At 39.5% G+C, this 24,299-nt stretch overlaps 1 protein-coding gene across 2 annotated transcripts in view; it reads right to left on the bottom strand.

Moving 5' to 3' along the window:
• The window catches only part of ADGRA3 (adhesion G protein-coupled receptor A3), a 133,613-nt gene that overhangs the window by 74,008 nt on the left and 35,306 nt on the right, over positions 1–24,299 (bottom strand). Inside the window, exons 2-4 of one of the 2 annotated variants that reach the window (XM_002745946.6) lie at positions 17,449–17,520; positions 8,372–8,443; positions 1,966–2,037 (exon numbers count right to left, since the gene is read on the bottom strand). In XM_002745946.6, the coding sequence (XP_002745992.4) occupies positions 1,966–2,037; positions 8,372–8,443; positions 17,449–17,520 (216 nt within the window). The remainder of the gene's footprint in view (positions 1–1,965; positions 2,038–8,371; positions 8,444–17,448; positions 17,521–24,299) is intronic. The other variant, XM_035293955.3, reaches the window with a different exon arrangement.

Below are 24,299 nucleotides of genomic sequence, written 5' to 3'. Positions count from 1 at the left end.
ATCTAAAACTAAAAATCAACAAAATAGTAGACTCCAGTTTACTATTTTGTTTTTCATTACTTCAGTCATACCTACCCAAACATATAACAAAGGCTTCCTTTATAAATGTATGATTTTGTCAATTCTAACGCAGTCTTCAAAGGTAAAAATACAAAAATCTCAAGAAGAGATTTTAAAAAGCACTGAGATAGAAACGTTTGCAAGACAGTTACAAAGGGGTTACGATGCAACTAATTTAAGTAGCTGCAAGTCATGAGTAAAGGTGTACACCAAATTAGTGTTTTACTTAAAAAGAAAAATCAAGGTGGGGAGTTGGGGAGAGATAGCATGGGGAGAAATGCCAGATTTAGGTGATGGGAAGGAAGGCAGCAAATCACACTGCCATGTGTGTACCTATGCAACAACCTTGCATGTTCTTCACATGTACCCCAAAACCTAAAATGCAATAAAAAAAATTTTTAAATAAATAATAATAAAAATTAAAAAAAAAAAAAAATCAGGCCATATACCTTTCCCTGAAAATGAAAGGACACACTGAAACAGTTACAAATTTCCTACAAAGCAAGAACGTTCTGTTCTACTCTAATCACTGATTTGAAGTCTCCTCCCTTACTGTATAGATGAAAGAATCCCATCACTTAAGCCCCTAATTGGTTTTTCAAAGGTAACTTGAAATACAAGAAACATTCTAAAAACCTACAAGGAGAAAGCATCACAAGTAGACAATCCTTACAATGACCTTCCACTCCACATCTGGCATTTCATGCGGAGCCCTATTCCCAGACTGCTTGCCTCTAAAACATGATTTCATGCCATTTTCCAACATAAATGTCTTTCAGTGCCTTCCCACTGTTTAATCAGTTCTAAGCCCTTATCTACTTTTCATACATTTCAAAATTAAGCTCTATTATAAATAATCAGTCTTATGTCTAATTACTCCCAGACAGAATTTCTTTTTTATTACCATTATTTTTAATTTTGTTGAGACAGTCTCGCTGTCACCCAGAGCTGGAGTGCAGTGGCGCAATCTCAGCTCACTGCAACTTCCACCTCCCAGGTTCAAGCGATTCTCATGCCTCATCCTCCCGAGTAGCTGGGACTACAGGCGTGTGCCACCATGCCCAGCTAATTTTTGTATTTTTAGTAGAAATGGGGTTTCACCATGTTGGCCAGGCTGGTCTCGAACTCCTGACCTCAAGTGATCTGTTCACGTCGACCTCCCAAAGTGCTGGGATTACAGGCATGAGCCACCATGCCTGGCTTAGAAACTTCTGTATTTAAAAACAAAAGATAAAAACATACCTGATGACTTATACAAAGTTCGTCCACATTTATATTCTATATAAATTATAATAAAAATAAACAGATATAGATGACTTAAATTTTAAATAATCATTATAATAACTGAGGTACTATTAATCCTACTTTGTAGGTGAAAAGCAGAAAAGTTCAAAAAATCAAACAACTCCCTCCAAATCACATGGTCAGAGGCACAATTCAAATGGTTACTTTACTCTAATCCACCAGCCTTCCCCTTGACGAATGGTTTTGTTCTTCTTCCCACCGCCATGTATCATTGGTTTGGCTTCTTTTCCTTTCTAAATATCCAGATCTCTACAAATCTTCTGGGCCATCAGCTTGTATTTTACCACTTCCTAGAAATTCTCCCAGACTAGCAAAGCTTTTGATAGTACCTCTCAGGATGAACGTGCTCTCTGTTGCATGTACTACACTGTGTTATGTGGTATGTGTGTACATGTGTCCATGTGGGTGGTGTGACAATGTACCATTATATTCTGAGGGCATTACATCCCCATTATTACATTGTGAGCTCCGTGTTCCTTATGGCTACTAAAAACCCTACATTTGCTACTTATAATTAAATATATCTTAGGTTTCATATGTATTTAGGTACTGGCTCAAATGCTTCCTTATCTTTTAATGGGAAAGAAAAGACGTACTTACAGCCGAACCAGATTTGTGAGTCCTCGAAATATGTCTGCATTCAGACATCCTATTCGATTGTTTGTCAGGTCCCTAAGGAGAAGGATGGAAAAGTGTCTTCAATTAGTTCTCTTGGTTAATGAAGGTCTCATGCATTCAGTATTCAAGAACAGCACCCAGGTATTGCACAAGACCTTTATTCTAGCATCTCTGAGATATTTATCCAACTCAAGTGAGACAAGGATGGCAGTGAGGGCGAAAATGATCCTTGCTTTCACTAATTGCTGGCACACACAGACTCAACGCTGCTCAATTATACTGCCCTCTATATTTCAAGCACTTACTCTTGCAAAATTACTCAAGATAAAACTGGAGTAGTAAAAATGAAACTCAATCTATCCTGCTGCCTGCAATACAATTCCTTAGATGACCTACACAGTTAATTATGCTGGGGCAGTTGGAGAACTGACCCAAATTCAGCCAATAAATGACAGACAATGGGGAAAAGGGCAAATTATTAGAATGATGGAAATTTCATTTCCTCAAGACCATCTGCAAATACCACTTTCTGTCTAACTTTATTCCTTAAATACTCAGAAGTTTCAACTATAATGAAAGAAACAACTGTGTTAGCTTTCAGTTTACAGATCTATCATTTAGACTCCAAGCCAAAGTACTTTAACAATATCTATGATACGGCCCAATTATTTTTGCAATCACTCCTCATTTCTATTTTCTATTAAATGCTACCTTCTAAATATTTTTTACTTCTCCTCAATCAACGAAACCGTTTCTTTTTACCTATGTAAAAGTTTTAGTTACTATTTTGTTCTACTCTTATTCATTGACTTTGCTTGACACCAAGGACCATGAACACAATTTCGTTTTTACATTTAATCAGAGGCCTGCACTGATTTAAAAGTAAAAACTTTATGTTGGAAGATAACAACTGACAATATCTGGGATGGCATGACTTTCATCACTGTTTTCAGTGAACTTAGTAAGTCGTATGCGAGAAAACCCTAAAGGTATGAATCTCAAATTTTATTAGTTGTTAGATTTGGAATCATCATCACACTTTGAATTCTGACAAAATAATTAGAATAAGCTCCGTAAGTCAGACTTTCAAAAATGTTTTCACTGTATTTCCTTCAATGTCCCTATTATTCTCTGTCATAGAGAAGTACACATTCTTTGAGTTACTCTTCATTAAGGTAATCTAGACCATCCATTTCTAACTAAAACTACTGGATTCTGAACTGTGTACTTGGTAATGGCAGAAGATGTATTGGTCTCGCCAGAAACTCTAAGAGCACAGCATCTGAATTGGGTACCTACTCATTTTTTTTTCCTTGACAATTGCAAAAGTTAAAATGAGACGGTTAATTTTAGGTGTCAACTTGACTGGACTCAGTGGCCTCAATGGCTGGCAAAGCATTGGTTTGGGTGTGTCTGTGATGGTGTTCCAGGGCAGACTGGTATGGGATCAGTGGGCAGAGAAGAAGGACCTACCCTCAACATGGGTGGGCACCATCCAATCAGCTGGGGCCCCATTGGGACAAACAGGCAAAAGAGAGGGCTTGTCTCTCTCTGCTCTCTCTCCTGCTTCCAGAGTAGGACACCTCTTCTCCTTCTCTTGCTGAACATCAGTCTACAGGTTCTTTGTCTTTTGGACTCTGGAACTCACATCAATGCGCTTCCCAGGGTATACAGGCCTCTGGCCTTGGACTGGGGACTGCAACGTCAGCTTCTCCAGTTCTGAGGCCCCCAGACTTAGACTGAGCCATGCTACAGGATTCACAGGCCCTCCAGCTTGCAGAAAGCCTCCTGTAGGACCTCTCTCCCTCCGTGATAATGGGAGCCAATTCCCCCGAATAAATCCCCTCTCATATCTCCTACTGGTTCTCTCTCTGGAGAAGCCTAATACAGCACCTTAAGTAATCCTGGTCTTCAGTAATTTCACAGTTCTACCTTCCCACTCTTATGGCAACTTTTCATCAAAGAATCTTAAGCAATGCAAGGCTTTATCTGTCCTTGTTCTGTAGCTCCTAAGTATTTAATCATTTGGGGCTTTTTTTTAAATTTCAGTTGATTTTCCTTTACTTTCTGGATATCACTGTTTAAGAAAATTAGGCATCATCTTGTAAATTGTTGCTTTAAAAAGCATATCTGGGCTCTATTTATAATCTTGTCTCAATTCTGAGCTTTAAATGGTTCAATTACCATTGATTCTCTGAGAAACAATTTCAGTACAGTTATACCTACTTAAATTGGTAGTTAGATATTGATAATGGGTTTTTATTTGGATTGAGAACTTAAATTTGTTGATAAACAAAAGAAACTGATGGATCTAGGTTTCATCTACTTCTGATGGTATATTCTTCAGAAAGTCACTTCAACTTCCTGATTCAAATTATCTATAAACTAAAGGCAAAGGCATGGTATCATAACAAAAATACTTTATGCGTGCTTGTTAAGGGAGATGCACAATTGAAATTAATGACTTAAGAACCCATAAGAAAAAGGGTCTCTATCTACAAGCAATTAGCAAACATTACTTCTGCCAAATATCTTTATCTGCGGTTGAGTTTACATACAGGACTTCTTCAGCTTGCAAGTTGTGTATCCTAAGCTAATTATAAGTCATCTATTTGGAATTAAGAATGTATCTTCTAGTGGGAAGAATATTATGAATGGCAATTACCTTCTTAAGCAATAACACAAGAGACTACTTAACATGTAATGCAATGAAAGACCACTAAGGCAATGGCTGGTACAATATCAGTAATTACATGAAATACTCCTAAACGAGAATTTTTAAAATTCATTTCGGATGGCAGTGTTTAAGAGATTTTTCCTGCAAGATAAAGAACTAGATGGAGAATCTAAGATAGTCTGCAGTATCTAAAACATCCTGAAGAAACTGCTTTTTATTAACAGCCATGTTTTCTTCAACGTATATCTCAGCATAGAGATATGATAATCAGCATCAACATTTTTATTACCTAAAAGCTGTGACTACAATAGTGTGGAACACAGAGGGAGGAGATAAGAAAAGAACCTGTCTGATAGTGTAATTTCACATTCCTCCCACTGAGGTAAAGACAGATTGGAGGGGAATATGTTCTAAAAAGTTCTCATACTTTCACATCAGAATCCCTGGGAGGGATGGCTGAAGATCACCTAGCAGCAGCCCCAGAGTTTCTGCTAGGGTAGGCCATAGCCCCTGCACTTTTGCTTCCTACTTGACATGGGTGCAAAACTGGCTCCGGGCATATACAGAAGCATAAAGAAAGTGACTCACTGCTATAAATCATGCTCATCTGCTGCTGCCCTCCACTCCCTAGTGACCCTGTGTCTGGAGGCACTGCCTGTTTATGGTCATGCTCCATATCCCCTGCCTGTGTCTGGATAGCTGAGGCCTAACAACATCCAAGACACTTTGCAGCTAAACTCTAGCTACTGTTTCATCTCTTTGTAATTGCATTTCAACTCCATATCCAGGTTCTTGGTCGGTGTTTGCAATTCCATCAGACTGCAAACCCCTCAAGAGGTTCCTGACTTACTTGTGTGTCTCCATAGCCTTGTTCTAGAGCCTTCCATGAATCCTAGATCCATTAGTTTCTCTTTTGTTTTATCAACAAATTTAAGTTGATTCTCAATCCAAATAAAAACCCATTATCAATATCTAAGTACCATTTTAAGTAAGTATAGCTGTAATGAAATTGTTTCCCAGAGCATCAATAGTTGGGCTCACAGGATAGATGTTATGAATTTTTGTTGAATTGAACGGATGCCGATCACTGCCTTACCCACTTTGTGCTGCTATACCTGGCTGACAGCACTTGTACTGAGTGGTAAACCTGGCTTGGTCCCATGCAATCTGATGCCTAATACCCACCCTCCTATAACTCCTATAATATCCACCCTCTTCTCTTCCTTACCTAGAGCTCCAGTCTCCACTATCACCTACCCCAGACCAGCCAGTTTTTCTAACTCGTTTCATTAAAAGCCTCCACTGAAAAATAATAAAGTGCAAAATAAGTGGAAGAGAAGAAAATTGATTAATAGTAAGATCTCCTCCAGATGTCCCTGAGCTTCTAATGAGAGCAGACAAAGACTGATAAACACAGGGAACCACCACCCACCCCCAGCAAAAACTACAGGTATTAAAATCCCCTACTGTTTCAAATTGTAACTAATTTTAAAAAACAAAGAGAAAATCCTTTAACTCCTACCATTCTTAATCTTACAGACTTCTGACCCTTAAGACTGCCTAAGAGAAAGAAATGGGAGGAAAGCTACAGATGATAGATTTTAGATGAAAGGTATCTATCTTACTTGCAAAAACAGTAACAAAAAAAATCTTCTGCAAAAACAGCATGTCCAATTTCTACAATTGGATTTGACAAAAAAAGAAATAGGTTTTGCAAGTATCACATGTCCTCACTTATAAGTGGGAGCTAAATGTTTAGAACACATGGAAACATAGAGGGAAACAATACACACTGGGGACTTTTGGAGGGAGGAGGATGGGGGGAGGGAGAGGATCAAGAAAAACAACTAACGAATACTAGGCCTAACACCTGGGTGATGAAATAATCTATACAGCAAACACCCATGACACAACTTTACCTATGCAACAAACCTGAACTTGTATCGCTGAACTAAAAAGTTGAAAACAAAAAGAAATGTTTTAAATGACTAAATAAAATAGAAGATGTAAAATGTATTAGGATGGAAAGTCAATGTCAACATTTAAGACACAGCATAATTACACTAAAAGCAACCATACCCAGTGTTATTATACAAATACTATAGAAAACCAGTAAGACACAAAAAATACCCACATACATTGGAGGGAGAAAAAAAGAAAACTCAAAGTTAAGTATGTAAGAACCCCCAAAAAACAAGAGCTAGAGCCAGCCAACAGGATGACTATAAGGAAAATAAAACCAAACATCTGGTCTCTCTCCCTGATCTTTTGTCCCTGGTCTCCCTACACTTACGTGATTTCTCCTTACTGCCATCAGAAATATTCGGAAATACAAATCTCATCATGTCAATTCCATATTCAAAAAGTTCTGTCCCAAGAGAAACATTCTTGCACACCTGCGCTCACCCTGTTTGGAAGGCCTTTTTAATACATATTCAGCCCTTAGGAGCAAGTTCGAATCTAAACAAGTCAGTGGCTCTCCTGACAGGCTGTTTCCATTGCAAGTGCTCTCTCCTTTCCCTAGCAGGTTACGTTTATGATTTTACCTGTTACAGCGCCTGTGTGCATGTTCACATGTATTTTCACTAACGACTGAAGGCAGCAGAGCATGCCACCCAAAAACATGTCATGCTGGCATAAGGATTATTTTGAGCTACAGGCAATTGAAAAGAAGCAGACAGATATAAGAAAAGCTCTCTGCTCTACCCTATCTGACTAAAAGCACGACATAAATTAACAAAGGTGTGTCTCCTCCCCTCTCCACCAGAAAGGACAAAAGTTCCTCCCAGGAGAGGGCTTTAGACCCTTATCAGCTTAGACAAGGCACCAAAGGAATCTACATAACAAACATTACTAATTAGACTTTATCTACCCTTAGTCTCCCATATATTTGCCTTCCTACAATTTGCTTTCCCTTAAGAGACTCAAGGTCCTTTTCCTTTGTCTTGGCACTTCTCTGAAAATGTATTGCTCCTTGCTGAAATGCTACGTAAGCCAGAGTTCTAAGCCACCTCTTTTGAGAGTTACTCTTTTCCTGAGCTTCTGTTTTTCTCTTGTTAATCTGTCTTTTGTCAGAAGTCCAAGCTGAGAAACTAGAAGGGTGGAGGGAGAATTATTTTTCCTCCCTTATATTATGTTACCCCCCTACCCAAGAGTCTGCAAGATCTTCCAAAGAAGTCAGGGAATGGTAAGTGGCCAGTGCTCAGTAAATGCTTTCTGAAAGAATAAAGAATGGAGAGACAGCTACTCTTCTCAGCTACTTCTATAAAATATTCTTTCTGTTTTTCTTTTTCTTTTAGTTTTTTTGAGACAGTCTCGCTCTGTCGTGCAGTGGTGTGATCTCAGCTCCTTCTAGCCTCCTCGTCCCGGGTTCCAGTGATTCACCTGCCTCAGCCTCCCAGGTTACTTGGACTACAGGCAGGCACCACCACGCCTGGCTAATTTTTGTAGTTTTAGTGGAGATGGGGTTTTACCGTGTTGGCCAGGCTGGTCTTGAATCCCTTACCTCAGATGATCCTCCCGCCTCAGCCTCCCAAAGTGCTAGAATTACAGGAGTGAACCACAGCGCCTAGCCTCTTTCCATTTCTCTATCGGGACCTGGCCAAGTGAAGCTCTGAAAGTTATTAAATGTCCATTTTCATCATGCTAAAGTTGACAGCTACTTATACAAGGAACAATTCAAACTCATAAACAAGCAATTCAAACACTTACAATCTTTTTAGAGATGACAGTCCCCAAAAGGCACCTGGATCTATACTACTAATAAGATTGTTTCGGAGGTCCCTGTTAAAAATAAAAGAAAAGTTATTTGCATATCAACACTGTAACAAGTATTCAGGCACATTACACTTACCGGCTATACAAAAAAAAAAAAAAAGGTAGAATAATAATGGGAGGAAACTGATGCCAAAATGGTTAAGCCAAGATCAGCCCAGCAGTAAACGGCAGAGTCAGAATTCAAATTTGACAAATCTGGCTCCAAAGCCTTTTGTTTTGGTCACTATAAGAATAAAAATATATGTCATAAAAGAAATACGTGATGTAGTATCATTCAACTCCACAATTATCAAGGAACCACGATCAATTTCTTCCTTAGTATGCCATACTTTGGATATCAAAGTAAATCTAATTACAATTGCGACAAATATCGTTCAATTGAATTTTTTAAAACCATCTTCCAAAATATACACTCTTAAATTCATATCTTTTGGTTGGTCATATACTTTCCCTTCTCTGGCCTTCTATATTTAGGTTTTTGGGGGTTTTTTGTTGTTGTCATCGTTTCAGACAGTTTCGCCCTGTTACCCAGGCTGGAGTGCAGTGGCGTGATCTCAGCTCACTGCAACCTCCGCCTCCCAGCTCAAGCAATTCTTGTGCCTCAGCCTCCAGATTAGCTGAGGTTACAGGCACATGCCACCATACCCAGCTAATTTTTTGTATTTTTTGTAGAGACAGGTTTTTGCCATGTTGGCCAGACTGGTCTCAAACTCCTGACTTCAAGCAATCTGCCTGCCTCAGTCTCTCAAAGTGCTGGAATTACAGGCATAAGCCACCACGCCCAGCCTATGGTTAGGTTTTCTATGAAGTGAGGATATAAAATACATGTGTGGTAAACCACAATATATAACTCAAAGCAAAGATGCACAAGCTTCATACCATGTGGTATTTAATAGCAGTCACCATTGATCCTCATTATTCTCAAATATGCTGGCACCTTCAGGCAAGAGCATGACCACGTGGGAGTGGGAGGCAGCAGTGAGTGTCTTCCGTGTGGTTTTGGAGACAGGCTCTGCCTACAGCTCCCCTCCTGGTGGCTGGGCTCAGGCAGGGAATCGCCAGTTGCCTTTACAAGTGTTTGGCTAGACCTCTGCAGAAAGCTAACAGTCTAAATACAGCCTTTTCCCCTAGACCACAATCCTGCGAGCGGCTGGTGCATACTTCAGCTTTATGGGACACCCTCAGCTGGATCTGTTTGTCAGGACTCACCTACAACCTCGTCTACTGAAGCCAGAGTGGCCTCTGCTCATCTCTCAGGGAAGCTGAAGCCAGATGGTGAACTGAAACTCTTTTCAGTTTTTCTTTTCCTGACATCCTTACCTAACAGCGGCATCCTTGCCCCTTCCTTACACAGCCACGTGTCAGCTTCCAACACTACTCTTCATTTAAGGATGCGCATGCCGTTGGTGAAACAAACAGACATGTAGAGAAATGCTCAGTAGAAGCCAAGGTAACCAGTATCTCCAGGGTTCCTCAGTCTATTACTTACTTGAAATGTACAAGACCTTCCTGGAAGTGGACCCTGGACCACTGGCGCCACCTGTCAGCACACCACTGTGCTAGGCTCTCGATTAACAATTGCTCCTTCATGGACATTCTCACCTGTGCCGAGGCAGTCTAAATTATGTAGAGGAAAATCCCCAGTTTGCCTTCTCCATCCTCTCCAAATCAAAAAGCAGTGCGTATCCCTTCTCTACTTATGTCACAGAAAAGGACTCTGAGGAAGTCTCGCTGCAATAAGCACAGATTCATGTGTTTTCTTCCATCCAATGAGAGGCACATTCAGCTTTACTGTCCCACCAGCTACTGAAAGCTAACTGCTATATATGACATGACTCATAACACACCAGGTTTTTCTCAGGCTCATTCCATCCAGATGCAAAAATTACAACATCAAAGTTGGTTTCTGGACAGATTTCCCAGAAATTTCACAAAAACATCCTGAGGAGGTTGGCCCTTTGCTCAACAGCAGCTGTCACTCATTTACCGTAAGCCCAGCATTTTTGATGTGCGTGGCACTGAGGCTTCCCACACTTGGGTGCTATTTAGTACGTGGTGATAGAGACTGGACTAGAAATTCCCAAGGACGTTGCTCTGGAAATGCAACCATAAATCCTGGGATCACTGTGGTTTCCAGAAATTCTATGGTCTTTCTTGCATCTCATCCTCATTTTAACAGGCATTCCTCAGTAGCGAGGGCTGGAGTTGCAATTCTACCACCTCCCCACAATCAGAGCCAGGTGTTCCTAAATAAAACTGAACCCCTGCCGCCACCACCACCAGTACCTCACAATATTTTAAAAAACAAAATGATCATTAAACTTCAGTATTAAGTCCACGCTCTGATTACCATCACTGAATAAGTACTTCATTAATCAGGATTCTGAAAACTTCATATTCCACAAGATGAAAACAGCTTTGTCAATGCTGGTAGCTACCCTAACTTTTTTGCTTTTTGCACCCTGGCCTCTAAGCCATTTTCTAAATAAAGTATCTGAAAAGATCTGAAGAAGTCAGAGCTTCACAGAATACACTTAAATGGTCACAAAAGCTCTTAGGAGTTCGGTAAACTCACAAATCCCATCCTTCTCTCTGGACTTCAAACCAGCTTTTAAGTTCTCCTCTTAACTTGGAGTAAGAAGATGGTCCTTGGTGTAGCAATTTCAACAGAAAGAGGAATATTATTCAGAGGATAAGTTCCCTGCTGTGAACTAGCCAGTGTCCAGGCCAAGCAGAGACCTAAGGAAACTCTGTCCACTCCATTCTGAGGATAAAGAGCAGAAAGGTGTAAACCAGAAGCCACTCAAACATTCAAAAATTCTACAGTGAGTGAAAGTGGGAAAGGTTTGAAACTATCAAAGATTCCAAAATTTAACAGTAATAACACTAGTGATTGCTATCAATTATTTAATGTTTAGATTTTCTCTTTTGGGGTGTCAGCCTTCTCCACTGCTTTGAGGTGGAAACCCCTCTACTTCTCCATATCGTACAGGTCGTGCCCCCAAATTTTCAGCACCATCCCTTCAGGGATGACACCTGATCAATCTTGTCCAGATTTTTCAAATACCCTGGCCTTAGTAATTATATGACTTTGGTCTAACTAAACCTAGGACTTGTAGGGGAGGGAGGTATGAGCATAAACATTCCCACTGGTTTCTTTTTTTTTTTTTTTTTTTTTTTTGAGACGGAGTTTCGCTCTTGTTACCCTGGTTGGAGTGCAATGGTGTGATCTCGGCTCACCACAACCTCCGCCTCCTGGGTTCAGGCAATTCTCCTGCCTCAGCTTCCTGAGTAGCTGGGATTACAGGCATGCACCACCATGTCCAGCTAATTTTTTTGTATTTTTAGTAGAGACAGGGTTTCACCACGTTGACCAGGATGGTCTCGATCTTTTGACCTCGTGATCCACCTGCCTCGGCCTCCCACCCAAAGTGCTGGGATTACAGGCTTGAGCCACCGCGCCCAGCCCCCACTGGTTTGATAAGAGGTCAAGATCTGAGTCTGGAGCTGCTAATGGTACTCTTGCCACAATCTGAAGAAGCCAACAGAGGGGAAGAGAAAAATGGTGAGCACTGAGATCCAGCCAAGCCTGAAATCCACCTATGACTCTGGGCTGTGCAGTTACACAAACCACTAAATCCAGTGAGTTGGTATCTATCACTTATCATACCATTAAGACCTTACAATCACTCAAAGAGGCAGTGTCATTGTTTCAGGTGAGGAAACTCACACACAGATTAAGAAATTCGGCCAAGTTCTTGATCGTAATAAGTGGCCAAGATTTAAGTGTATCTTTCTGATTGAGGCAGTGGAGATTCACTAAAGAAACCAAGTAAATGTATAGCTACAATAATAGGGAAACAGGTAAAGCAAACACACTGAAAAGTTGGTCATGTGTTGCTAGAGATAAAATTCTTTCAACTTCTCCATATGTTTGAAAAACTAAGTTATTTTATGTGGTATCACCCAGTCTTCCAACTAGGCCTCAAAGTCACTGCCTCTCTGTCCTGGTCATTATTATTACCCTTGCCCAGGTTGTAAACCACACAAGTACTCACCTGTGTCTGATTCTCCATTTGAAGTGATCTTTCTTAAACTCAGACCTGATCAACTCTCTGCTCTGATTTAAACCTCAAAAAGATCCACAGTCTCCTCAGAAGGAAGTTCAGGTGCATTAAGGTAACTTCCAAGGCTACCCATGGTCCTGGCCTTGCCCACCTTTCCTTCTACAATTCTCACTTCCCATCTGCTCAGCATCTTCCCTTAACGCTCACCCTGTCTTTCTTCATTTATATCAGTCATACGGCAAGTTGTTTCTAGAAAGGGTATTTCCTCTCACCTCTAGACCTCTACACTTTGGATTCCCTGTCCTGAACACATCTCAATCTCCTCCAGCTCACACCTTCACCTCCATCTCTCTTCATCCACACATCCTTGAGGCCTTGGATGAAACTCCATTCCTTCCTCCAGAAAAATACCTGTGAACAACAGAGCTCTGCACCCTGTCCTGTGGCATCTCTTCTCACGCTGTACCAAGTGGACCTCAGTTAAACTGTCTTTACTGAAATACCACGAGTTCCAAGAAAGCAGGATCTGCTCCACTCAGCGAGAGGGAGACATTCAATATAGAACGTGTGGATGGATATGTTAATGAATGAAAGAACACACCAAGGCTGGGAGACAGAATTACATTAACCTTTCAATGAAAATATTTTTAGTAAATTATGGTTGGCTACAAAATTACAAGGATGTTCATAAACCCAGATAATGAAGAGAATGCAGTATCTCATTCAGAATCATTTACATTTCTCCATAAAAGTAGATAGTCACGATGTCTGCCGCTGACCTTCAAATAATTCACCAAACATGTGTAGGTATATTCCAATACAGAAGAAAAAATGATGGCACTATTGTTAATAATTATTGAATTGTTGAATCTGCGTCAGTAAATTGGTAATATGAAAGATTATGGCATTGCCATTCCAATTCTTCTGTATGTTTCAAAATGTTCATAATCGAATTTTTAATCCCCAGTGTTTTATGTCCCAGGAATAAAGTTACTCATCAGGCTTGACTTACTAGTTCCTATCTCCCTCCATCCAACTCCCCAGCCGACCCTCACTTCAAGAAGATAAGATGATTTTATGAAAAAATTAAACCTCTATGTTTCTGACTTGTTTTGCATAAGCTAAAAAGCTCTGTAAACAGAAATATATAATGTCAGTTCCATTTTTTTTAAAACATAGGTTTCCCTTTTCAGATTTTAAACAGCATCTACAAGGAACTGATTTAGGTAAAGCAGTACATTAATTTGGAGTCAGTGATGAACTGCATATGTTTCTACAAAATACCTCTCATGAATAACTGAGGACACTGTAATATAATTTAAATATGTTCTTTTTCTCTAATAAAAAATTCTTGACATATTATATAACATTTAATAACAGCCATATTAATCAGGCATTGCCAAAAGATATTTATAGTCAGATTCTCTTGTTTACCATCCCCTTTCCACCCACCCACCCCCACCCCCACCAACTAACCCACAGCTTCTCTAGGAGACAGGAGTCTGACTTCAGGACCTATGGCTAAATATGAATATATTGGATCATTAAAGCATAAATGAAATAAAAAGCACACGAATTGCTTAAATAGAACTAAAGGAATATTTTAAGTGCTGGCAAAAGAATGACCTCCTTTAGGAAAGAACATGAAGTATACCAGGCAAGATACCTTTAACTCCAAGTATCAGAACCCTGAACTCGAAACAGCTTCAACAATCACAAAAGCAATTCTCTGGCATTACCAACCATCAAGAAATCGGGCTGGTGGTTGGTTCCATCCATCTCTCAGATCCACCATCTGCAGAATGCAACTGTGCCTCCAGGCTGAGCCTCACTCACAACATGGTATCCCAGGTTCAGAAATCACCTCCAAGGCAAAGTCAAAAAGGAACACTTTCTTCTCATACTTCTCCTTCAAAGCTAGGAAATCCTTCTCCAAACCCCACAGCAGGCTGCTCTGCTCCTCATCTCTTATTGACTATGACAGACTCTGTCAATAGCTGGAAGAGAAACTGAATGACCTTGGTGGCCTAGGGGTAGGATGAACACTGGAAAGTCAGACACACTGATGAGGAGGCAACTGTAGTGTCAGCAGTTAGAGGAAACGGGGGAGGCATGTCACTAAATACCAGTAACTAAATATACAGCATTATATAAGAATGGCAATTCTATGCAATGAAGACAGAGATGGGGCCGGGCGCAGTGGCTCATGCATGTAATCCCAACACTTTGGGAGTCCGAGGCGGGCAGATCACTTGAGGTCAGGAGATTGAGACCAGCCTGGTCAACGTGGTGAAATCACATCTCTACCCACAATAAAAAATTAGGTGTGGTGGCATACACCGGTAATCCCAGCTACTTCTTTAAAAATTAAAATGAAAAAGTATATACAGGGGAAAAGAAGAGCCCAGTCCTTTCATTACTTTCTCTTTCTTTCTAAAGTGGGCTGCTCTATGACAAAGACAGTACGGGAGGCAGGTCGCACCTGAGCAGGCATGGCCTCCCCCACACTGCTGGACTGAAGCTAAGACCAGGTCTGGACCTTGACGTGTGTGAACTTCAGATATACTGAGCTTAGGGCCAGCGTAGGTAAAGACGTTCTCCAACACAAGAGGTCCAGGTCGCAGGGTCAATACTGGGCTTTCACACTGAAGCCCCCACTAATAAAATAGTCTTTCAAGGTCCCTTATCTATATATTTATCTCTCTGGTCCCACAAAGGAGTGGGGAAGTATTCTGCGATTCAGGAATAAACAGACCCCTGGCTAAAAACAATCACAGCACCTCAGTATCACCCAAAATGGCTACTTAATTGGTTTCCAACATGTGCAGAGATTTATCAGCTTTAAATGGCCGAAAATAAGGTCAAAGACAAGGGAAATTAAGAAATAGATGCAAAAAGAGTAGTAATTCACACCACAGCACAGAACATTAGCTGTGCTGTCTATACTTTTTACGGTGTACATGAACAGCCACATCAATCCTAGGTGCCAAAAATAAAATGTGTTTCTAAACACAGCAGACACTATTTATAACCTAGGAGTGCCTGCCATCCTTCCTTTGGAAAGGGAAGACCACACTAATTCCTTTCATTATCAACCAAGCACATACTAAATGCCCGACAATGCATTATATGCAAAGGATATCTGTCAACCCATTAACTTTTCTTTGCAAGGAATGAAAAATATAAGAATGTACAGTCTCACACAATGATTTAAGGCAGTCATGCATTGCCAGGTCCTCCGAGGCTTCCTGTCTGCTTTCCTGATGGCCCCAAATGTCCATTCCTGAACCATGAAATGTATATGAAGGACCGTCCTTAGCTTAGGCAGGCCTAGAGCCAAGGGTGTGATCAGCATAGTCTAAAGCACATGGACAACGTAGACCATGACAGGAATATTGAAATAAAGTGCTACCGTGCCAAGTACATTTTAAAATATTCCTGTGTGTTTCTGTATGTATCTATATATGCGTGTAAACAACCTAACTTAAAGACATCTGATCTAAATGAAAGAAGAACTCTAGCTGGGCACAGTGGCTCACTCCCACAATCCCAGCATTTTAGGAGGCCAAGGAGGGCAGATCACGAGGTCAGGAGCTCGAGAGCAGCCTGACCAACATGGTAAAACGCCGTCTCTACTAAAAATACAAAAATCAGCCAGGCGTGCTGGCACGTGCCTGTAATCCCAGCTACTCAGGAAGCTGAGCAAAAGAATCACTTGAACCTGGGAAGCAGGGGTTGCAGTGAGCCAAGGCCATGCCACTGCGCTCCAGGCTGGGCAACAGAGTGAGACTCCATCTCAAAAAAAAAAAAAAAAAAAATGAAGAACTCTATATCATATATATTTATATAACATATCAGAAACCTAAGCACTGAAGTCCTTCGGGAGTTCAATCACAGGAGAAGCCTCTAGGTGAAAGGGTCAAGAAAAGGCCATGGAGAGAAGTGGAGAAAGTGAAGCTGAGCAAAGAGAATTAAGAGAAATGAGGACAGTCTGTAATTCCACGGAAACGGAGATGGTTTCACAGTGTAGCTCCCTTATGTATTTTGAAATTGTATCCTAAATACAGGAGTTACAGGGGAATTTGAAACGTGACCCCGGAAGAGCATTCAGAATACAAGTCAATTAAATGCCCATGGTCTGAAACTCACCTAACCAAAAATATGAATGCTACCTGTAACATACCACAAGCAAAACTAGACCTAATTGCTAAGAAAAAAATATATATATACACATATCACATTCAAACACACCTGAATAAAATATCAAAGTTTATACAAGTGTTTTTCCCCTTGACATCCGACCCCTGCTGCTGTTTTCGGCATGTGACATGCAAGCTTGGCCTGCCACCATGACTGTAAGCTTCCTGGGGCTCCTATGAAGCAGAGCAGATGCCAGCACCATGCTTCCCGTACAGCCTGCAGAACTGTAACCCAATTAAATCTCTCTTCTTGGTAGATTACTCAGTATCAGGTATTTCTCCATAACAATGCAAGCATGGCCTAACATAGCATACATATTTCAGGATACAGAATTTCAACACAGCATCTATGCTTTAAGCTAGCATACTTTAAGGTCAACCAAGTATGGTCCATGACCTCTGGTATAAGTAAAGACTTATTGGCAGACATCCACATCAATTCATTTATTATTCCTAAGTATTGTCTTATGCAATAGTCATTGGCTTATTATCTAAGGCTTCAATCACACTTCAATGGCAGAGGTGAGTCACTTGTGGCCAGCTGTGAAAACCCAATTTACTTACTATCTGGCCCTTTACAGAATTTAGATCATTACTTGTTTTTTAAAATAAATTATTAAAACTTTTCATTAAAAAAAGTCAGAAAAACTCTTTTTGTTTTGAATACTTGGGAGTTTAGTAATAGGTTTACAATGAAAACACATTAAACAAAATAATAATGAGATGATAATTAAAGAATACTCACAATCTTTCAAGGAGACTTAACCCAGAAAATGAGCCGTTCTTCAGCTCAGATATCTTATTGTTACTGAGAATCCTAAAAAAATACCAAAAAAAACCATAAGTTGCATAATATATACTACCAATATCAAAGTAATTTAGCTTAAAACTATGAGGAATTCTAAAACAGCATTTATTAGCTAGAACGTTTGAGTTGGCTGACAAAAAATGCGTGTCTTCCCCTTTCTCTGAGAAACCAACTATTTAGTTCATTCATGCATCTTGTCACATCTAAATTATTTCCATCACAAATAATCAAAACTTTAAAAGAGAAAAAAGTCAGTATGTAATAGCTCTAAGTTCAACATAAGTGTAAAGAATACGAAACCATGTATGTTTATATAATTAATCAAATTATGCAAGTTGAAAACTCATTTTAAAACTGGAAATTTAACAGAAAAAATGCATAACCTATGATCTTGCAAAATACTTTATAAAGAAATGGTTATCTTCTAGATATTATTTTGATAATGCCGAATATTATTTGTAATTTAACATGACATACTCAATGAGTAGCCATTAAGATTCAAATTGTTTCCTTGGTTCTGAGACACACACCCTCCTTCATTTAAATGTTTTCTGAAGTAACTCAGGAATGGAAAATCAAACACCATATGTTCTCACTCACAAATGGGAGCTAAGCTGTGAGATGCAGAGGCATAAGAATGACACAATGGACTTTGAGGAAAAGGTGAGAGACGGGTGAGGGATAAAAGACTACACGTTGGGTGCATCAAATCTCAGAAATCACCACTAAAGAACTTATTCATTAACTAAACACCACCTGTTTCCCCAAAACCTATTGAAATAAATAATTTTTAAAAAAGAAGTTTTCTGAAGTCCAGATGTATCTTACAATCCAAGTATATTACTGAATTATATTCTGTCCCCATCCCACCCCCACAAGCTGTTTGTTAGTTACTAAAAGCAAGATTCACACCTCTAGTGGCAGCTACTTGGGGGTGTTGGCAGAAGAACTGCTTGAGCCAGAGAGGCAGAGGTTGCAGTGAGCCAAGATAGTGCCACTGCACTACAGCCTGGGCGACAGAGCGAGACTCCATCTCAAAAAAAAAAAGCAAACACCAAAACCGGTATCACTGATTGAAAAGAGTCATTGCATAGTCAAAAATAATAATTGGGAAGAAGACATATCAAAATGCTCACTACTTTAGTGATGAGTTTCGATTAATTTATCTTTTATTATTTCTTGGTTTTTTGTTGTCGTTGTTGTTGTTTTGAGACAGAGTTTCCCCTCTTGTCACCGAGGCTGGAGTACAGTGGCGCGATCTTGGCTCACTGCAACCTTCACCTCCCAGAATCAAGCGATTCTCATGCCTCAGCCTCCAAGAATTTGGGTGCCCACCACCACAGCCAGCTAATTTTTGTATTTTTAGTAGAGATGGGGTTTCACCATGTTGGCCAGGCTGGTCTTGGAACTCCTGACCTCAGCTGATCTACCCACCTCGGCCTCCCAAAGTCCTGGAATTACAAGTGTGGCCCACCACACCAGGCCAATTTACCTTTTATTTTTTATAATCCTGCAATATCTTTTGAAATCTCTAAAATAAGACTTATATTCTAAGTATTTTTCCTCCTGGTAATAAATATAAGAATCTTAATTGCTAAGTACAGCTTGAGGTTGAGATTATTTTTGAGTATATCTTAGAAATAAAAACAAGTGAAGAATAATGTGTGCTTTGAGATTAAAGGGTCCCATTTATTTATTGAAATTTTTATTTCGGTAAGTGTTTATATAGTGACTGACATGAGAAACTTAACAGGCACTAAAAGTAGTGCACAAAACAACGGTGCTGCATTCAGAGTCTAGGGTTTTAGCCGCAACCCCTCAAGGAATAAATGATTCAGTTTGTGTGACAGTCACTTCACTTTTCTAGGTGGACTTCAACTTCATCTTTAAGACAAAAAAAAAAAAAAACTAGTGGTTACTGAGATCCCTTCCAGCTAGTTTTAATTTTCTATATTTAATTATTATGTTTTAATGAGTAAAGCTGTCAAACTTTATGGTGACTAAGAACTTACAGTAAACCAAAGAACCGGGAAATGAAAACTACACAAACTACCAAGCTCAGTGACATCAGCGTCCTGTTTCTGAGTAAAGAATGAAGTAGCTTATAAAGAACGGCCAAGGTAGTGACTGAATTACACTCACTGCAATTCAGGAATGCTTCAGCCAAAGGACTGTCATTTGCTCAGTCATAAAAGCTTTAGTACGAGAAATGATAGATTTTATTGAGGAAAATAAAAAGGAAGGCATTTCATCACACTTAAAAAGTTATAACTGTAACCTTAAAAATACAGTTTACAACCTCAAGTTAATATATTCAGTCTACACATTATTTGATGTGTTTAAGGATTTTGTGCGAGAAAACAGGATCAGTATGAATAAATCTACTCTGCAGACAGCTTTATACTCAATTTTGAAATGGGGACTGTGGAACTAGCGAAGGCGTAATATCATGTATCATTAGAAACCTAAAACCCATTCATAATCAATATTTTTGCTGACATCGTTGAAATTTCAAACTTTGTAGGAGGTAACTAAATGAAAAATACAAAACTTGACTGAAGCCATAAAGCTTATATACACCCATTTCTATTCTATACTAATGACGTTACCGCACATGATCTATAGACAATGCTTAGAAACGCTACTTGAAGCTCTCGCCTCAAGAGTGAGAGCTTCTTAACATCAATATTAGATAGATCAATGAGACAGAAAATTAACAAGGATATCCAGGACTTGAACTCAGATCTGGAACAAGTAAACTTAATAAACGTTTATAGAACTCTCCACTTTAAATACACGGGATATACACTCTTATCAGTACCACATCACACCTACTCACAGGTTTAAATGAAATATTGGTTGGCTGCTTGTTTGTTATTTTCTTCCCTCATTTTTCACAGTCTCTATTATTAAGCACAACTATTGGCATAAAAGAGGTTTTCAATACCCATTTTTAGACTGCATTCTAGCCTGGGCAATAAAACAACACTCCCATTCTCTCTTCCTCTTTCTTCCTCTCCTTCATTTTTTTTTTCTTTCTCTCTCTCTTTCTTTCTTCCTTTTTTTCAAAAAAAAAGGAGCTCTCGTCCCTTGAATTTAATCACCATGAGGAAGTCCTTGATGTCCGTCGCTACCATTTAACACAGTACCAAGTTTAAGTTCGGTATATTGCTCATGCTGGAATATGAGAACAGGAGTGAGACTTACTATGGACATGTCTTTTAAAAAATCAAAAGTTTATGAAGCAGAAGAAATGAAAATTAAGTAGTATTAGAAGTTCTCAGTTGCTTGCTACTACAAGTCCCAGAATGGAGTGAATCACTGAAAGCACTCATACCTTGTATGGCAAGAAGGCACAAAATAATTATCCTTTTGAGAAATTTGAAAATCAATTTCAAGAGTATTAAATATTCAGATCAAATATGTTAGAATTATATAATTTTTGGCATCAACCATTGTAGGGAAAAATCAGATAAACAATCTCATAGGATTATCGTAGAGGCTTGCATGGCTGAAGTGGGTTGAAAGACATCTACCTGGAACCTGTAAATGTGACTGGAATATGAGCTGTGAATATGACCTTGTTTACAAAAAGAGTGTTTGGCCCGGGCGCATTGGCTCATGCCTGTAATCCCAGCACTTTGGGAAGCCAAGGCAGGTGGCTCATGAGGTCAGGAGATCGAGACCATCCTGGCTAACAGGGTGAAACTCATCCCTACTAAAAATACAAAAAAATTAGCCAGGCGTGGTGGTGGGTGCCTGCAGTCTCATCTACTCGAAAGGCTGAGGCAGGTGAATCGCTTGAACCAGGGAAGCAGAGGTTGCAGTGAGCAAAAATTGTGCCACCGCACTCAACCCTGGGTGACAGAGCAAGACTTCGTCTAAAAAAAAAAAAAAAGAAAGAAATGTATTTGTGGTTGTAATTTAAGGTTCTAAGAGAACATCCTGAGTTAGGGTAGGCCCTAAACCCAATGCAAGCGTCTTAAAATGGAAGAAGAGAAGATAAAGTTCAAGGCTCTGTGAAGATGAAGGCAGGGATGAGCCTCAGAAAGAGACAAAAGGGTGAAGACAACCAGATTCACAACCCATAAAAGCTAAAGATTTCCCAGAACTAAGTTAAAGAGCAAATACATTTTAAAATGTAGTACATTTTTAAAATTACTATTTGATTTTTTTAAATCCATAAGCAATGTTAAAAATAAACAACCAATATTTATAACTCCTATTAAAGGCAAAGGACTAATTTTCCAAACACACAAAGAAGTCTTTAAAATATAGATACACAAAGAACTCTTTAAAAAAAAAAAAAAGAAGAAGAAAAAGCTCCCCAATAGATGTGGTCAACAAACATACGAAAAAAAGCTCATCATCGCTATCACTAGAGAAATGCAAATCAAAACCACGATGGCACGCCAGTTAGAATGGCGATCATTACAAAGTCAGGAAACAACAGATGCTCGAGAGGATGTGGAGAAATAGAAATGCTTTTACACTGTTGGCAGGAGCGTAAATTAGTTCAACCATTATGGAAGACAGTGTGGTATTTCCTCAAGGATCTAGAACCAGAAATACCATTTGACCCAGCAATCTCATTACTGGGGATATACCCAAAGGATTATAAATCATTCTATTATAAAGACACATGACCATGTATGTTTATTGCAATACTGTTCGCAACAGCAAAGACTTGGACCCAAATGCCCATCAATGATAGACTGGATAAAGAAAATGTGGTACATATACACCATGGAATACTATGCAGCCATAAAAAAGGATGAGTTCATGTCCTTTGCAGACATGGATGAAGCTAAAAACCATCATTCTCAGCAAAGTAACACAGGAACAGAAAACCAAACACCGTATGTTCTCACACATAAGTGGGTGTTGAACAATGAGAACACATGGATATATGGAGGGGAATATCACACACTGGGGCCTCTTGGGGATGGGGTCTAGGGAGGGATAGCATTAGGAGAAATACTTAATGTAGATGACGTGTTGATGGGTGCAGCAAAGCACCATGGCACGCGTATACCTATGTTAACAATCCTGCACTTTCTACACATGTATCCTATAACTTAAAGTATAATTTAAGATAAAAAAAAAAAGGCAGGCCGGGCGCGGTGGCTCAAGCCTGTAATCCCAGCACTTTGGGAGGCCGAGGCGGGTGGATCACGAGGTCAACAGATCGAGACCATCTTGGTCAACATCGTGAAACCCCGTCTCTACTAAAATTACAAAAAATTAGCTGGGCATGGTGGCGCGTGCCTGTAATCCCAGCTGCTCGGGAGGCTGAGGCAGGAGAATTGCCTGAACCCAGGGGGCGGAGGTTGCAGTGAGCCGAGATCGCGCCATTGCACTCCAGCCTGGGTAGCAAGAGCGAAACTCCGTCTCAAAAAAAAAAAAAAAAAAAAGGCAAAATCCCTCAACAGATAGTTCAGAAAAAATAAACACAAGTGGATCACAATCAAATGAAGGTCCGACAATCTCAGTTCTGAAGGAAATACAAATTAAAATAAGATGCCACAAATAACTTTTCACGGTGGGGGTAAAATGTGATCACACATTTTATATTCTGAGGGAGAGAGCCACTCATATTTTGCTATAAATCAGTACAATCAGCTGGGCATGGCATCTTAACTCCTGTAGTCCCAGCTACTCAGGAGGCAAAGGTAGGATGATTGCTTGAGCCCAGGAGTTCAACATCAACATGGGTGATATATAGCAAGACCCTGCCTCTAAAAAACAAAACAAAACAAATCAAAACAATCACTACAGAGGGTAAAAGTACAAACACATATATACTATTTCATCCATTTATTCCTCTTCCGAAAATTGACTCTAAAGACCAACTTGCACTTGCACAAAGTATATTACATATTACATCTTATACAATTATATACTTATACAACAAAATTATTCATTGCACTACTGTCTGTAAAAGCTAATTGCTGGATATTTATGTTGGTTCCAGTAGTAGAGAATATTATGGAATTCTTTTGTCTATCTACCAAATGAAATACCAGAAAGATGGAGGCTTGTACAACATAGGGAGAGGAAGCACTTTAGCTGTTCACACAGGAAGATCAAGGCATACATTTACGTATTTAAAATTTCCACTCCCTGAGGCCCTGGTGCACCTGTAATCCCAGTGCTTTGGAAGGCCAAGGCAGGAGGATCACTTGAGCCCAGGAGTTTGAGTTTACAGTGAGCTAGGATCTGGCCACTGCCCTGCAGCCTGGGTGACACAGCGAGACCCTGTCTCAAAACAATAAAAAAAGTTTCTACTCCTTGACATTTCTGATTTGCCATTTTACAAACTGTACAATGTAAATTGATACTGTGTTAGATTTAGCACGTATAATAATAATATGTATTTAGCACATATAATAATATGTGTTATTACTACAACATTCTTCATCAAGTATAAGAAAAAGAGATAAGAAAGGAAATTTGGCTAGATTTGGGGCCAGGTGAGTCACTAACTTCAACTGGCACACATTTTAAATTTTTTGGGCCACCTGTGACAAGCAAAAAATCAGAAACGATATCTAGTCAAAAACGAATTTTTAGTGCTTTCCTTCATTTACTCTGCTAAGGAAAATTGGTGACTGACTCCCAACATTCTTCAAAGTTCTAGTTCAGAAACCAACCAAACCCAATCAGCCGCTGATTTTCTTTAAAGCCTAAGACCTCTAAGAAATGTGTTTAAATTTTTAAACGCATGAAAGAAAATCAGAACAATACTACCCCGTGACACATGAAAATTGTATGAAATTCAAATTTCA

The sequence above is a fragment of the Callithrix jacchus genome, chromosome 3 (assembly GCF_049354715.1).
Source record: "Callithrix jacchus isolate 240 chromosome 3, calJac240_pri, whole genome shotgun sequence".
NCBI classification, from domain to species: Eukaryota; Metazoa; Chordata; class Mammalia; order Primates; family Cebidae; genus Callithrix; species Callithrix jacchus.
The sequence above is the reverse complement of the archived record's forward strand: the minus strand, read 5'-3'. Positions and strand labels throughout refer to the sequence as shown.